The sequence below is a fragment of the Rhinatrema bivittatum genome, chromosome 3 (genome assembly GCF_901001135.1).
Source record: "Rhinatrema bivittatum chromosome 3, aRhiBiv1.1, whole genome shotgun sequence".
Taxonomy (NCBI): Eukaryota; Metazoa; Chordata; class Amphibia; order Gymnophiona; family Rhinatrematidae; genus Rhinatrema; species Rhinatrema bivittatum.
Genome location: NC_042617.1, coordinates 170,867,838 through 170,884,551, shown reverse-complemented (window position 1 = coordinate 170,884,551; position 16,714 = coordinate 170,867,838). Strand labels below are relative to the sequence as shown.

The following is a 16,714-nucleotide window of genomic DNA, read 5'->3' as shown; positions in this document are numbered from 1 at the left end:
GACTCCTTTCAGAAAGCAGGAGACATCCGGGTGAGAGGCTAGGCTGCCGCTCTCACTCTTGGTTCCGTAGCATGACAATGCGGCCACCTGTACCCTTGGAGTTGAGAGATAATCCCTTCTGTAGGCCGTTCTGCAGGAATTCCAAAATCGCAGGAATTTTGGCTGAGCGTGGTATGATGTCACGGTCCTCGCACCAGGCTTCGAATACTCTCTAAATCCTTATGTATGTTAGGGATATGGAGAACTTGCGTGCTCGGAGTAAGGTGTCAATTATTGCCCCCGAGTATCCGCTCTTCCTTAGGCGAGTCCTCTGAATGGCCAGACCATAAGAGAGAATCGAGCTGGATCCTCGTGAAGGATCGGTTCCTGTTGGAGCAGGTCTCTGTGTGGAGGTATCGGAAGGGGGCTCACTGTCAGCAGTCTTCGCATGTCTGCGTACCACAGTCTTCTTGACCAGTCCGGGGCCACTAGAAGTACTGGTCCCCTGTGGTGTTCTATCATGTGGATGATCGTGCCCAATAGGGGCCACGGCAGGAAGGCGTATAACAGAGTCTCCTGTGGACAGGTCTGTACCAAGGTATCGATTCCCCGGGACCGGGGTTCCCGCCTGCGGCTGAAGAAACTGGGTACATAAGAAACATAAGAAACATAAGACATTAGGAGGTCTATTTCCAGAGACACTTGTTGGCTTCTGGTTCCTCCCTGACAACTGATGTAGGCCACTGTTATGGCTTTGTCTCTGAGTCTGTGACCGAACCTTAGGCAGGCTAGTCTGACTGACCGGGCTTCTAGGCAATTGATGTTCCATCTCAACTCTTCTTCGTTCCATTGTCCTTGGGCGGTTAGCTCCTGGCAGTGTGCTCCCCATCCTCGTAGGCTGGCATCCGTGGTGAGTAGGATCCAGGTTGGTGAGCATAGTCTCGTTCCCTGGCTCAGATGGGCTTCTTGCAGCCACCATCATAGTTGGGCGAGAACTCTGTCCGGGAGCTGAAGACGTACAGTGTAGTTCTGGGACAGTGGATTCCATCATGATAGTAGTGAGCGTTGTAGGGGTCTCATGTGAGCTCGTGCCCATGGCACTACTTCCAGTGTGGATGCCATGAGGCCGAGGACTTGTAGGTAATCCCATGCTGTGGGGCGAAGTTCATTCAACAGGGCTTGAAAATGGGTCATTTTTTATCTCCTTGTCGGTGTCAGGATGACCTACGCTCAGTAATAAGGGCGATAGAACCGGGAGAGTTCCTTATATCCCTGGATCTGTCAGAAGCCTACCTACACATTCCAATCCATCAAGAGCATCAGCGTTTTCTATGCTTCTCAATCCTGGGCTGTCACTACCAGTTCTGGGCACTACCTTTTGGGTTAGCCACTGCACCCTGGACGTTCACCAAGATCATAGTGGTGGTGGCAGCAACACTGAGGAAGGAAGGAATCCTTCGTCACCCTTATCTAGACGATTGACTGATCAGAGCGAAATCCCCGGAGGAAAGCCACCAGGCAACCAACAGAGTCAAAACTCTACTGAAGAGCCTCAGGTGGGTGGTCAACACAAACAAGAGCTGCGATAGAACCGCCCAACCGGTTCTATCGCCCTTATTACCGAGCGTAGGGTTTCCATGCGGAAGCAAGGAATCTTCAGGTGATGGTTGACCGCCTTGAGGTCTAGGATGGGTCTGAACGTTCCTTCTTTCTTGGGGATGATAAAATAAAAGGAATAATGTCCAGTATTTATTTGTTGTGGGGGCACCGGTGTTATAGCCTCTAAGGCTAGCAATCTGGTCAGTGTAGCTTCCACTGCCATCCTCTTGGAAGGGTCGTGGCAGGGAGATTCCACAAATTTGTCCGGAGGGAAGTGGTGGAAATCCAGGTAATATCCCTCTCGAATGATGGATAGGACTCACTTGTCCGAATTTCTCTCGACCCATCTTTGGAAGGTAGGACAAGTCTGCCCACTATGGCTTCTTCCTTTGGACGGGCCGGCTGATTTTCCTTGTGGGGTGCAGCTGGGGCCTGAGTCCGAGCTGGCTCCCCTTTTCTTATGCTTGTTCCGAAAGGACTGGCTCTGGCCTGTGGGGCGGGCCGCTCAATATGTGCTTCTATATGGGTTGAAGCGCTGTGATCCTCTGCCCCTGGAGGTTCGGGGGAAGGATTGCTGGTTTCTCTTATTCCTGTCCTCCGCTAGCCGCGGCAGTGGGGACTCGCCCCATTTGTTGGCTAGTTTCTCTAGTTCGCTTCCGAACAAGAGTGTTCCCATGAAAGGCATCCTTGTGAGTCTCGTTTTGGAGGATGCGTCAGCCGACCAGTTTCGGAGCCAGATTTGTCTTCTGGCTGCCACGCCGGATGACACTCCTCTAGCTGCGGTGCGTACCAGATCAGAAGCGGCGTCAGCGAGGAATGATACTGCTGGTTCCAGAGCCTCCCCAGGAGTGTTGTTCCTGGTCTGTGCTAAGCAGGCTCATGTCACCACGGTACAGCAGGCCGCGATCTGTAAAGACATAGCGGAGACGTCAAAGGACTGTTTGAGGATAGATTCCAGACATCTGTCTTGAGCATCCTTGAGTGCTGCTCCTCTCTCCACGGGATAGCAGTGCGCTTCGAGACCACACAGATCATGGCGTCCACTTTCGGACATGCAAGGAGACCTTTGGCGGCTGGGTCCAGAGGGTACGTGGCTGCCAGAGCCCGGTCCCCTTTGAACGTAGTTTCTGGGGCATCCCATTCCAGGTCAATTAGTTGCTGGATAGCTTGTAATACTGGGAAATGGAGGTCTGACGGAGTCCCTCTAGTAGAGGGTTCGTCTTGGGTTCCCCCGAGGCACTTGTGCCTGGGATAGCAAGCTCTTTTAAGCTGTGTGTGACCAGGTCTGGAAGCTCGTCCTTGGTGAAGAAGCGTCTCATGGGTCGGTGGGGCTCTGTCCCCAGAGGGAGTTCCCCTTCCCCCAGTGGTTCTGAATCCTCATCCGAGTTGTCCGTGTCCCCGAAGGTGGAGCTTCTGGGTGGTGGGATCACTTCCCTGGGCATAGAGGGACCCGGGATGTTGAGGTCCTCTGGTGGAGCCTGTGGCCGTATTATAGGAGGCCCCGGTTGCATGTGGACGAAGGTATATATATATTTTATTTTTTTTAAACTTGCCTTAGCTCAGCCTTACCTGGCTGAGTACAGAGATGGTCTCCGGCTGTGGGGGAGAGAGGGCATATGACGTCACCACCGCGCTCAGCTTCCTGCACCCGCTGCCTTTCAGCTGCTAAAGCAGCTAAGTCCATGCTGGCTAAAAACCCAGCTACCGGACCAAGGCACTCATCTGAGGGACCACAGAAATCACCTCAGGAATTCTCAACTCAGGGAGGGACTTTTTGGTATCACCACAGGACAGCGGGGCAGTGTAATATCCTTAATTCTCCTTTTACAAAATGAAGCAATCCCCAGTAGGGAGGATGCACGTCCACCATCTGCTGGAGTTGGAGAATACTGGCAGGCTGATGTCACTGCAGGGGTATATATATTGTGACATCAGTTTGCACCGTCTCCATTTGCTGGTAGAGATACATAACCCACTTGTTCTGGATTCATCTGACTGGATGCTGAGAAATAGTCTAAAAGCAGGGACAGATTGCCCACAGGGAGAGCTACAACAGCATCCCTTTGAAGCTGTGCCAGCACAAGCCCAAAAGCAAAGACAAGCAGTATCCTCTTGATTTCACATATTAGATGCCTTCAAAGTTTGGCACCCTAGGCAGGTGCTATGTCCAAAACCAGGCCAGACGAGAAGATGCAAGTTACTCCAACTAGTGCTGCTGCTGAGATTCTGGTCTACTTAGTAACCTCACAGGGCTCAAAGTCATTCCGTAAAAGAGAGAACGTGTTCCATGCATGTCCCTGTTCTGTAACTTCCATATCAGACTTGCACCATTTTATAGACTGAATTCTTTTCCTACCATCTCATTAAAAAAACTGAATAGCCATGACTTCAGTAGGCCACTGAAAGTCCATTATGATGAGTAGGGACAATATGTCCATTAAAATAAATACTTCACTTTCCATTGTTGCTTGTGTTCTTTCCTAGAAATTTGGCTTATGCCTTAAACATGTAAAATAAAGAAAATGTTGGTCCATAGTTATAAGAGACCCTGTGTATGTTATTGCTTATAAGCAAAACAACTTTCTCTGCATCAGCTGGATTCTATCCTGAAATCACAAAATCCTTAAAATGATTTTAGTTTGACTGCTTGGTTTTCTTGCTATTGACATCCACACCAAACATGTGAAAGGAAGAGGATGTATTTTTACACACCATTTTTGTTTCAGGATACATTTTAGCATCCCAGCAGTCCTTGGATAAGTTAAATTTGCATCAAACATGTAGAGAAACTGCATTTCCAACTTACGGTGCAATAATGGCTCTAGCAGGTCGTTTTGTGGACTGCACTTGGGAAAGCCAGCCCTCTAACTGTGCATTCAGTTGGGGTCCTGCAAAACAGAAAAAAAAACACCCCACTTAAAACAGTCTGAAGCAAATCATGATTGTGTTACAGCCTCCAGAAACTTCTGAATGCAAGCACTCACAAACCTGCGAGGGAATTACAAATCCATCCCTCCCCCCAACAAAGGCTTAGGCCTTAGGGCTCAGACTGCAATTAATAGAGATTGCTGTGAGAAGATATAACATTATTCAAAACCAAATTCTATTTCAAGAATCAAATGGTTCTCACACAAAATTAACTTTCTCTGTATTCCACAAAACGAAAAACAAAAAAAGCCATGCCCCTGAAAATACTTTATCATGTTTAAAAGTCAATGTAATATTTAACTAAAATACTTTATAATTCAAAGAGAGCTCCCCCCCTTTCTTCGCTCAAACTGTATGTGTGCTTGTGCTTCTAATGTTATTATAATCTTTACTGTAATTTTGATAACATATCTGAAGAACTAGCAAACTAAGGCTCACTAAAAAGCAAAAAAGCATAAAAAAGATGAAACCATTTAGAGCACGGGTGGGGCCTGTTGATTAGAGTCATGAGCTGGGAACCACGAGATTGAGGTTCAAATCCTACTTCTAGCACTTTCATTTACTGTGATTTTAGGAAAAAGTCAGTCTCCTGTTGCCTCAGGTATCTGCTTAGATTCTAAGAGGTAGGTAGGTAGGTATTCAGCCTCTATCCAACTGAGGTAGCCAGATAAATATATCTGACTAATTTAGGAAGGATATTCAGTGGCATGGCTGTGCTGCTGAATATACCAAGCTATGTAGAAGTTAGCTGGATAAGTTTTACCCAGCTAACTTGCAGGGTCATTTATCATTTTGCATTAAGGCCCTAATGTCACATTAGGTATGCAAGAGGGAAGTGTTTGGGTGGAGTTAATGGTAATGAGTAGCTCCTAATGTCAAATGCAATAAGAGAAACGCAGGTTTTAAATCCAGACATAACTAGACCTTTTTTCTGTGTGTTATCGACCGAAAAGGTTTCTATCGCACATGCCACCGACAGCACACGCAATATGTAACTTTACTATTGATACCACTGTAAGAGGGGGCACTTTTACATACACAGTGAGAGGTATGAACTGCAAAGTTGACAGTTTTTTTTAACCTTTCAGCACGCCAAATGACAGAAAATCTTCAGCAATATCAACTTTGCGATTCGTACCTCTGACTGTGTATGTAAAACTGGCCTTCCCCCCCAACCTACACCACCCTGAGCTAGAAGTGCCCCCCTCTTACAGTGGTATCAATAGTAAAGTTACATATTGGTCTCTATAGAGTCTCTCTCTCTCCACCCTGTGCAATAAAAACCTTTTTGGTCAGTAACCCACCTGCGGTGGATTTATCAGCATGCAATGCAAAAATAATCTCTGGTGCAATAAATTTATCGCAGCTTGAGGAAATTACTGATGTGGGGAGCTGGGAAATTAGCCTAACCATACACCACCACCACCAGCCCCCCCCCCCCCCTTTTTTTTTTAATCCTAGGCACTATTTTTGCTATATTTATAGCATTCTGATAAATATAGGCCTTAGCTGGATAAGTTTGAATATCGCCACTTAGCTGGCTAATTTAGCCAGATAAACAGTTATCCAGCTAAATAGTGGCCGTTTAACACAGGCAAATATTCAAACTGCACCACTTACCAGATAAATACAAACGGATGCCGAATATCAACCTCTACATTCTTTGAGTAAAGGATTCCTACCTATTTATAGTTTGTTGTATAACATTGTAGTTCAGGGTGCTATATACATGCCAAAATAAAAGTTGACATTATGATAGTGCAAGACTACAGCTTTCAAACAACAGATTCAATAGTGGGCTGATTTCTATCCTTTATATAGTAATTTAACAAGCAAACAAATACCAATTGACCCACCCAGTCTCCCAAGTTATTGCCATCTACACTGCCCCAGATAAGGTTATATCCCAGTTGTCAGCCATACCAGCTCGACTACTTGCATGATATAGTCTCATACAGGCCCGATGCAACATCCAGGGCTCCAGGATGTTGCATCAGCCTGTATATGATTTTATCGTGCTCCGGGGCAGGCTTTAATGTTTTAGAGTAAAAATGTACGAGTCGGGCACTTTTTTTTTTTTTTGCATCGGGGTAATACCTAATAGCCTCATCAACATGTATTTACATGTGATGAGCACTATTAGCTTTGCACTTGTTTGGACGCACATTTTGGATGAGCTAATCCCCTTATTGCATGAAGGATTTTGGACACGTGTTCAAAATACGCGTCCAAGTGCCAGTAAAGTCATGCACTCAGCTGAGCACACTGTATTCCATCGGCCTGATAGTGAATAACGGCAGATAAAGACCAAAGGTCCATCCAGTCTGCCCAGCAAGATGCTTTTGGTACTAACAGTATTGCTCCTTTTCCAACGAACCCCTAGGTTCATCAGTAATGCAGTGATAACGCCCACGCTAAGAAAAAGGGGCGATAAACCCAACTTAGAGACACAGAGACAGTCTATCTACAATGCCCTTGTAGTAGTCATTTCTCTCTCTATAGGAGGCCCACCTAGTAACTCAAGGTGCGGTTTAGGTAGTAGTGTAGGGGTTAGGGGCCACTTTTACATGCAGAGTGAGATGAACAAACAGAACAGTACACTCTTGTGAAGATTTGATGTCCTTCGGAGTGAGGAAACTCACACAACAATGACATTGGAGAAATTACTTACCTGATAATTTCGTTTTCCTTAGTGTAGACAGATGGACTCAGGACCAATGGGTATAGTGTACTCCTGATAGCAATTGGAGACTGATCAGATTTCAATCTGACATCAGCCCTAGTACATATACCCCTGCAGGAAGTGTAGCTCTTCAGTATTCTCCTCAAAAAGCAATTGTGGATATATGCATGACTGAATAACTTGGTTAACTTGATTAACTTGATCTGGTTATAGCTGGAGACCGCCAGTGCCCTCAACCGAGAAACATCGACACCCGGTAGGATGGGTGTTCTAGTTGGAGGAAAGCATGGCTTAACCATGAATCACTCGCTCTCTGGGATGTCACCCGAGAATTCCATGAATAACGGCAGCCGTGGGTGGGATGCTGAGTCCATCTGTCTACACTAAGGAAAACTAAATTATCAGGTAAGTAATTTCTCCATTTCCTAGCGTACAGCAGATGGACTCAGGAACAATGGGATGTATAAAAGCTACTCCCGAACTGGGTGGGAGGCTGCCTGTGGCCCACTTAGTACTGCCCTTGCAAATGCTGTTTCCTCTCGAGCCTGAACATCCAGGCGGTAAAACCTGGAGAAGGTGTGGATGGAAGACCATGTCGCCAACAGACAGCATCTTGGTTTCCGCCCAGGACACTGCCTGGGCTCTAGTGGAATGGGCCTTGACTTGTAAAGGTGGTAGCTTGCCTGCTTCTATGTAGGCCGCCTTGATGACTTCTTTGATCCAGCGGGCTATGGATGCTCGCGAGGCCGCTTCTTCCTGCTGTGAAGGACGAATAGATGGTCCGTCTTTCGTACGGATTCCGATCTTTCCAAATATCAGACTAGGAGTCTGCAGACGTTGAGGTGGCGTACACTGCGAGACTCTTCCAAATTCTTATGCTCTGGTGATGGTAGCGAGATGGAAGTGAGAAACCACTTTGGGGAGGAAGGACGGGAACATGCGTAACTGGATGGTTCCCGGGGTGAGTCTGAGGAACGGCTCCCGGCAGGACAGTGCTTGTAGCTCGGAGATACGATGGGCCGAACAGACTGCCACCAGGAAGGCTGTCTTCAATGTTAATAGTCTGAGAGACAGGCCGCGAAGAGGTCTGAAGGAGGCTCCTGCTAAGAAATCTAGGACCAGGTTGAGGTTCCAAAGAGGCACCGGCCACTTTAGGAGTGATCGGATCTGCTTGACTCCTTTCAGAAAGCGGGAGACATCCGGGTGAGAGGCTAGGCTGCCGCTCTCACTCTTGGTTCCGTAGCATGACAATACGGCCACCTGTACCCTTGGAGTTGAGAGACAATCCCTTCTGTAGTCCGTTCTGCAGGAATTCCAAAATCGCAGGAATTTTGACTGAGCGTGGAATGATGTCACGGTCCTTACACCAGGCTTCGAATACTCTCGAAATCCTTATGTATGTTAGGGATGTGGAGAACTTGCGTGCTCGAAGCAGGGTGTCAATTACTGCCCCCAAGTATCCGCTCTTCCTCAGGCGAGTCCTCTCAATGGCCAGGCCGTAAGAGAGAATCGAGCTGGATCCTCGTGGAGGATCGGCCTTTGTTGGAGCAGGTCCCTGTGTGGCGGTAGCGGGAGGGGGCTCCCTGTCAGCAGCCTTCGCATGTCTGCATACCACGGTCTTCTTGGCCAGTGCGGGGCCACTAGAAGTACTGGTCCCTTGTGGCGTTCTATCTTGTGGATGATTGAGCCCAATAGGGGCCACGGTGGGAAGGCGTATAATAGAGTTTCCTGTGGCCAGGTCTGTACCAGGGCATTGATTCCCTGGGTCTATACCAGGGCATCGATTCACTGGGACTTCTTCAGCCATCTGCGGCTGAAGAAGCTGGGCACTTGGGCGTTGGACCGGTTTGCCAGAAGGTCCACGGTTGGTGTTCCCCAACGGTTTACTATCAATTGGAATGCTGTGGTCGACAGCCTCCATTCTCCTGGGTCTAGACTTTCTCTGCTGAGGTAATCCGCAGCGACGTTGTCCTTTCCTGTGATGTGGACGGCCAAGATCTCTTGAAGGTTAGCTTCCACCCATGACATTAGAGGGTCTATTTCCAAAGACACCTGTTGGCTTCTGGTTCCTCCCTGACAGTTGATGTAGGCCACTGTTGTGGCATTGTCAGACATTACTCTGACTTGTCTCGGAGTCTCACCGAACCATAGGCAGGCTAGTCTGACTGCCCGGGCTTCTAGGCGATTGATGTTCCATTGCTCCTGGGCAGTTAGCTCCTGGCAGTGTGCTCCCCATCCTCGTAGGCTGGCATCCGTGGTGAGCAGGATCCAGGTTGGTGAGAACAGTCTCACTCCTGGCTCAGATGGCCTTCTTGTAGCCACCATCGTAGTTGGGTCCAAACTTTGTCCGGGAACTGAAGACGTACGGTGTAGTTTGTTTATTTATTTAAAGTCTTTTCTATACCGTCGCTAAGTTATATACCATCGCAACGGTTTACATGTAAGCACATAAGTACGTTTGGAGTAAGTGTACTATAGTACATTCTAACAGGTTCTGGGACAGCGGATTCCATCGTTACAGTAGGGAGCGCTGTAGGGGTCCTCATGTGAGCTCTTGCCCATGGCACTACTTCCAGTGTGGATGCCATAAGGCAGAGGACATGGAGGTAGTCCCATGCCGTGGGACGAAGCTCGCTCAACAGGGTCATCCGTTTTGATCTCCTTGTCGGTGTCAGGATGACCTTGTCTTGTTTAGTGTCAAACCGGACTCCCAAGTGTTCTAGAGATTGGGAGGGCTGCAGACAGCTCGTTTGTGCTGACCACCCACCCGAGGCTCTCCAGTAGAGTTTTTACTCTGTTGGTAGTCTGATGACTTTCCTGTGGGGATTTCGCCCTGATCAGCCAATCGTCTAGATAAGGGTGTACGAAGATTCCTTCCTTCCTCAGTGTTGCTGCAACTACCACCATGATCTTGGTGAACGTCCAGGGTGCTGTGGCTAACCCGAATTGTAGTGCCCGGAACTGGTAGTGACTGTCTAGAATCGTGAAGCGTAGAAAACACGGATGCTCTTGATGGATTGGAATGTGTAGGTAGGCTTCCAACAGGTCCAGGGATGTAAGGAACTTTCCCGGTTGTATCGCCCTTATTACAGAGTGTAGGGTTTCCATGTTGAAGCGAGGAATCAAGGTGGCGGTTGACAGACTTGAGGTCCAGGATGGGCCAGAACGTTCCTTCTTTCTCGGGAACGATAAAATAGATGGAATAATGTCCAGTATTTATTTGTTGTGGAGGCACCGGTGTTATAGCCTCTAAGGCTAGCAATCTGGTCAGTTTGCTTCCACTGCCATACTCTTGGAAGGGTCATGGCAGAGGGATTCCACAAACTTGTCCGGAGGGAGGTGGTGGAAATCCAGGTAATATCCCTCTCGAATGATGGCTAGGACCCACTTATCCGAAGTTCTCTCGACCCATCTTTGGTAAAATATGGCAAATCTGCCCCCTATGGCTTCTTCCTTTGGAAGGGTCAGCTGATTTTAATTGTGGGGTGCGCGGCTGGGGCCTGGGCCCAAGCTGGATCCCCTTTTGTTGTGCTTGTTCCAAAAGGACTGGCTCCTGCCAGTGGGGCGAGCCGCTTGATATGTGCTTCTGTATGGGTTGAAGCGCTGTGATCCTCTGCCCCTGGACGTTCAGGGGAAGGGTCGCTGGTTTCTCTTATTCCTGTCCTCCGGTAGCCGCGGCAGTGGGGACTCGCCACATTTGGTGGCTAGTTTCTCTAGTTTGCTTCCGAACAGGAGGGTTCCCTTGAAGGGCGTCCTTGTGAGTCTTGTTTTGGAAGATGCGTCAGCCGACCAGCTTCAGAGCCAGAGTTGTCTTCTGGCTTCCACGGCTGATGACACTCCTATAGCTGCAGTGCACACCAGATCAGAAGCGGCATCCATGAGGAATGATACTGCTGGTTTCAGGGCTTCCCCAGGAGTGTTGTTCCTGGTCTGTAATAAGCAGGTGCGTGTCACCATGGCACAACAGGCTGCGATCTGTAGAGACATAGTGGAGACGTCAAAAGACTTTGAGGATGGATTCTAGATGTCTGTCTTGAGCATCCTTGAATGCTGCTCCTCCCTCAACTGGGATAGTAGTGTGTTTCGAGACCACGCAGACCATGGCATCCACTTTTGGACATGCCAGGAGGTCTTTGACAGCTGGGTCCAGAGGGTACATGGCTGCCAGGGCATGCCCCCCTTTGAACGTAGTCTCCAGGGCATCCCATTCCAGGTCAATTAGCTGCTGGATGACTTGTAATAGTGGGAAATGACGGGAGGTCTGACTGAGTCCCTCTAGTAGGGGATTCGTCTTAGGTTTCCCCGAGGCACTTGTGCCCGGGATAGCGAGCTCTTTCAAGCTGTGTGTGACCAGGTCTGAAGCTCATCCTTGGTGAAGAAGCGCCTCATGGTTTGGTGGGGCTCTGTACCTGGGGGGAGTTCCCCTTCCTCCAGGGGTTCTAATTCCTCATCCTAGTTGTCCATGTCTCCGAAGGTGGGGCTTCTGGGCAGTGGAATCACTTCCCTGGGCATAGAGGGTCCCAGGATGTTGAGGTCCTCTGGCGGAGGTTGTGGCCGTATTATCGGAGGCCCCGGTTGCATGTGGACGAAGGTATGCAGACCTTTGAAGAATTCCACCCAGGAGATAAGATGCTGGGTCTAAATTAAGAGGCGCTGTGTCCCTGGGGAGCCCCATTTGAAGGAGGGTCCCACTGGGAGACGCCAGGGCCGGCAAATTGTTTGAGAAGCCGAAACCTGGTAGCGGCTGGGGAGGGCCATGGGCTGGATCCCCCAGGGCCTCCTTGCACTGTACACACAGGGTCGTGGCCTCATGCTGTGCAGCTCTAATGTGGCATGCTGGCAAAGACCCTGAGCCTTGAGCTTCTTTTCCGTTGGTACCATGGCTTGTGCGCGTAAAATACAGGGCCCGGGGGGCTTAGTTATGCGCTCCGGTGCGTCGAGGTTGTGCACTTAGGATTGGTACGCGCTCAGGGAGATGTGGGCGCTGTTGTGCGCACAGATTGAAGTTATGCACCCGGCACAGTAAGCGCATGGCTATGCGCGTTGCTTGTGCGCACGGTACTTGGGCGTGCAACATTGTGTGGACAAGATATTTGTGCGCACGGCTCGGGGCAGCGGACAGGGCGGCGAACAGATCAAGATGGTGACGGCGACAACGCGGACAATATGGCGACCACCTCGGAGGATCTCCACGTGGGAGGACCCTCAGATCTGACCGAAGGCAGATCAACCCAGTGGCACTGGTCCCGGCTGGCGACCTGTGCGACTCCTCGAGCTTCAGAGACCAGAGACTTTTAAATAGATTTCTATCTTACCTTGTCTCGGCGCTTCCCGGTCTCGTTCCGGGCGGTCTCCGGCTGCGGGGGGAGAGGGAAAATACCTTCACCGCCACGCTCGAAGTTGCACCCGCTGCCTCTCAACCTCACCCAATGTTGGGGGCTAGGTCCCCGCCGAGGGTCGTCCACCGGGCTGAGGCTTACCTCCGAGGGATTGCGGAAATCACCTCGGGAATTCTCAACTGGGGGAGGGAGCCAATGGGTGTCACCGCAGGAGAGCGGGGCTCGTCTGTAGAGGTAAGATTTCTTATTTTGGTTTTCTTTGCTAAATTATTCTAACGCTGTGCTAGCACGCATAGAGTCCCGAACTGCTATGGAGACACAAAAATACTGAAGAGCTGCACTTCCTGCAGGGGTATATGTACTAGGGCTGACGTCAGATTGAAATCTGATCCGTCTCCAACTGCTATCAGGAGTACATTATATCCATTGGTCCCGAGTCAATCTGCTACACACTAGGAAATTGTACATTGTTCTCTCAACCTAGTTTGATGGATTCTCTACCTGGGTAACTGTTCTGTTCGTACGTCTCATTTTGCATGTAAAAGTGGCTCTTAACCCCTACACTCCTACCTAAACCTTACCTCGAATTACTTAATGGGCCTCCTAAAGTAGCATAAATAGCTGCTTACTATGGTGCCATCCCCAGAGGCTCTCTCTCCCAGCCTAAAAATGCCCAAAACAGAATTTGCGAAAAAAAACTCGTAAATTGCGTTATGGGCATAACGCATGATATCGCACAGCTTAACGCTATTGAAAAAGGTGTAGTTATTTTCGGCATTAAAACTGTGCAATATCATGCACTTTTGTGGAAATCCCACCCCTTTACAAAAATTTGCATCTCGGCATGCATTATGGTGCTTATCACATGCTTTAAGGCATCTTACGCGCACGTTTATTTATTTAGATTATTTATATTCCGCTTTTCGCACTTTTTTCAGTGCATCAAAGTGGATTACATTCAGGTACTGTAGGTATTTCCCTATCCCCAGAGGGCTTACAATCCAACGGGCCAATACAGTACAGTGCGCTCCGACGGAGCGCACTGTTAACCTGCCATTGGACGCGCGTTTTCCCTTACCCCTTATTCAGTAAGGGGCGGAAAATGCACGTCCAACCTGCCGAAGCTAATAGCACCCTCAACATGCAAATGCATGTTGACAGCCTTATTAGGTATTCGCGCGCGATTCAGAAAGTAAAATGTGCAGCCAAGCCGCACATTTTACTTTCAGAAATTAGCGCATACCCAAAGGTAGGCGATATTAAGTCGGAAGTCCCGAAGAGTAAAAAAAAGTAAAAAATTTGAAGTCGGCCGGCGGCTGTCGGGTCGAAAACCGGATGCTCAATTTTTCCGGCGTCCGGTTTCCGAGCCCGTGGCTGTCAGCGGGCTCGAGAACAGATGCCGGCAAAATTGAGCGTCAGCTGTCAACACAGCCGCCGTTCCTGTCAAAAAGGAGGCGCTAGGGACATGCTAGTGTCCCTAGCGCCTCCTTTTGCCCGTTTCTACCACTGGGCCTCATTTAAATACTGTATTGCGCGCACAGGCGAGTGGCCTGTGCGCGCGCCGGGAGAGTGGACTTTACTGAATCGGCCCGTAAGTGTACCTGTGGCAATGGAGGGTAAAGTGACTTGCTCAAGGTCACAAGGAGCGACAGCAGGACTCGAACCTTGGTTTCCTGGTTCAAGGTCCACTGCTCTAACCACATAACGCATTTTGAAGAATAATGCAAGTTTCTTTTTTTTTTTTTTTTTGCTCTTTCCTCCTCTACCATTCTAAGAAGGTAAGTATATAAATTCCCAAACTTAAACCAACATCCAATTCCCTCTGCTTCATCTCAACCTCGCTTGCTATCCTGTAAATCTTTTGCCAGCATACTTAAATTCTGTCTTCCAATTGCTGGTAGCTTAATACAGGCATCTACTACCCTCCTAGTAAAGAGTTATATCTTATTTCCTCCAAAGTCTGTTTCCCTCTTATACCGTGACCCCTTGGCATTCTAATAATTTCATTGGTCATATTTAAATTGGATGCTCAACAATTATTCTGGAAAGTATGTTTCTATTGGTGTAGACACTGATGGAAGTGAATAAACTGGCTGTATTACTTAGACCAAGGGTTCTCAATCTTGGTCCTAAAGAACCACAAATAGATCCAGTTTTCAGAGTAACCAAAATCTAAAAATTAACATAATTGCTGGAAGATCTCAGCAAGTTTGTTTACAAACTCATGGGCCGATTCAGTAAAGTCTGCAGGAGAGCGGGCGAACAGGCCACTCGCCTGTGCACGCGAGTCAGTATTTAAATGAGGCCCGGCGGTAGAAACAGGCAAAAAGAGCGGCGGCTGTCAGCGGGTTTGACAGCCGACGCTCAATTTTGCCGGCGTCGTTTCTCGAGCCCACTGACAGCCGCGGACTTGGAAACCGGACACCGGCAAAATTGAGCATCCGGTTTTCGACCCGACAGCCGCAAGCTGACTTCAATTTTTTTTTTTATTTTTTTTTTTACTTTTTTTACCCTTTGGGACCTCCGACTTAATATCGCCATGATATTAAGTTGGAGGGTGCACAGAAAAGCAGTTTTTACTGCTTTTCTGTGCACTTTCCCGGTGCCCGAAGAAATTTGCACCTACCTTTGGGTAGGCGATAATTTCTGAAAGCAAAATGTGCGGCTTGGCTGCACATTTTGTTTTCTGAATCGCGCGGGAACACCTAATTGGGCCATCAACATGCATTTGCATGTTGAGGGCGCTATTAGGTTTGGCGGGTTGGAAGCACGTTTTTGGCCCCTTACTGACTAAGGGGTAACGGAAAACGCGTGTCCAATGGCGGGTTAACCGTGCGCTCCGTTGGAGCGCACTGTACTGTATCGGCCCGTCAATGCTCACATTGGCATATCACTTCTGGAGTGCCACAAGGATCTGCATTGTGGGCCTTGTTATTCATTTAGCACCCATTTGCAAATCATCATCTGGCATTTCTGAGGGGTATAGACTGTATGGTGGCATCTAGTTTTTCATTAAAATTTCATCATGTGCTGAATCTTGTGAATCGCTTTCAATCTGCATCAATGCTATTAAAGGCTTAATGTCTCATAATAAGTTGGCACTCAATGTGTCTAAAACCGAATTGATTGTACTAACTAGAAAATCATCTGGTTCATATTCTTTTTCAATTTCTGTGGCTGGCACTTTACTCCCTGTAGCCCAATGTGTGAAAAATATATGAATTTTCATTGATTCATTGTGATTTTCAGCCTCAAATCAACACTATTGTGCATAGTGGGTTTTTTAAATTAAGAGTTTTACGGGGCCTTAATCCACTTTTAAAGCCATCAGATTTTTGCACAGTGGTGCAGGCTTTCATCTTACCTTTATTGGATTGCCAGATTTTGTGTTAAAGTATCTAAAAACCTTACAGAATTACTGAGAACAACATTCAGGAACACATTTCTCCAATTCTGGCAGGCCTTCATTGGCTACCCATTGCATATTGTATAAAATATAAGATAGCCATTTTAATTCACAAGATGATCTCATTTGATTCGTTTCCGTGGGCTAATGCCATGCTTCACTTGTATAACCCCACCCCTGCATTACGATCATATCAGCAGGAGCTACTGGATGTTCCTGCTATATGCTGTGTACCTCTACGGAGTCATGAGAGAGCGCATTTTCGAAAACCGCTCCAGTTTTCTGGAGCTACCTGCTAAATTGCATCTGACCTTGTGCTCTAAACCTTTTAAGCCGAGTTGAAAACAGTTGTTTCGTTTAGCATTTGCCTGAAACTTTGTGTCTTCCTCATTTTATTTATTAATTTCAGTTACTGCCTGAATTTTATCTGTTTTTAGCATTTTATCTTTCTATGTTTATGTAATTGACATGTTAAATTGTATCATTTTACTTATTTTCGTATTTTATGGATTGTGTGTGTAACCTTGTAAGTTGCCTAAATTCGTCACCAGGCAGCTAATAAATAAAAAAAATAAATACATTAATAATGAATATTCATTGTGAAATCCTGGAAAGCAGACCTGTTTGTGGTCAAGGAGAACGAAGGCTGGGAGCCCCTGTCTTAAGACAGTGGGAGAGATAATCAATGTATGGTTCACTCAGACTTGACCAAAACTGAATTGAAAGCACTGCCAATTTAACATGAAAAATACATGTCATAATACATTGAAAAACATTCAA

General features: G+C 47.8%; 1 protein-coding gene across 1 annotated transcript in view; it reads right to left on the bottom strand.

Annotated features, from left to right (window-relative positions):
* The window catches only part of MEMO1 (mediator of cell motility 1), a 226,173-nt gene that overhangs the window by 185,739 nt on the left and 23,720 nt on the right, over nucleotides 1-16,714 (bottom strand). Inside the window, 1 exon segment of the mRNA XM_029593942.1 lies at nucleotides 4,385-4,466. Coding sequence (XP_029449802.1) covers nucleotides 4,385-4,466 — 82 coding nt within the window.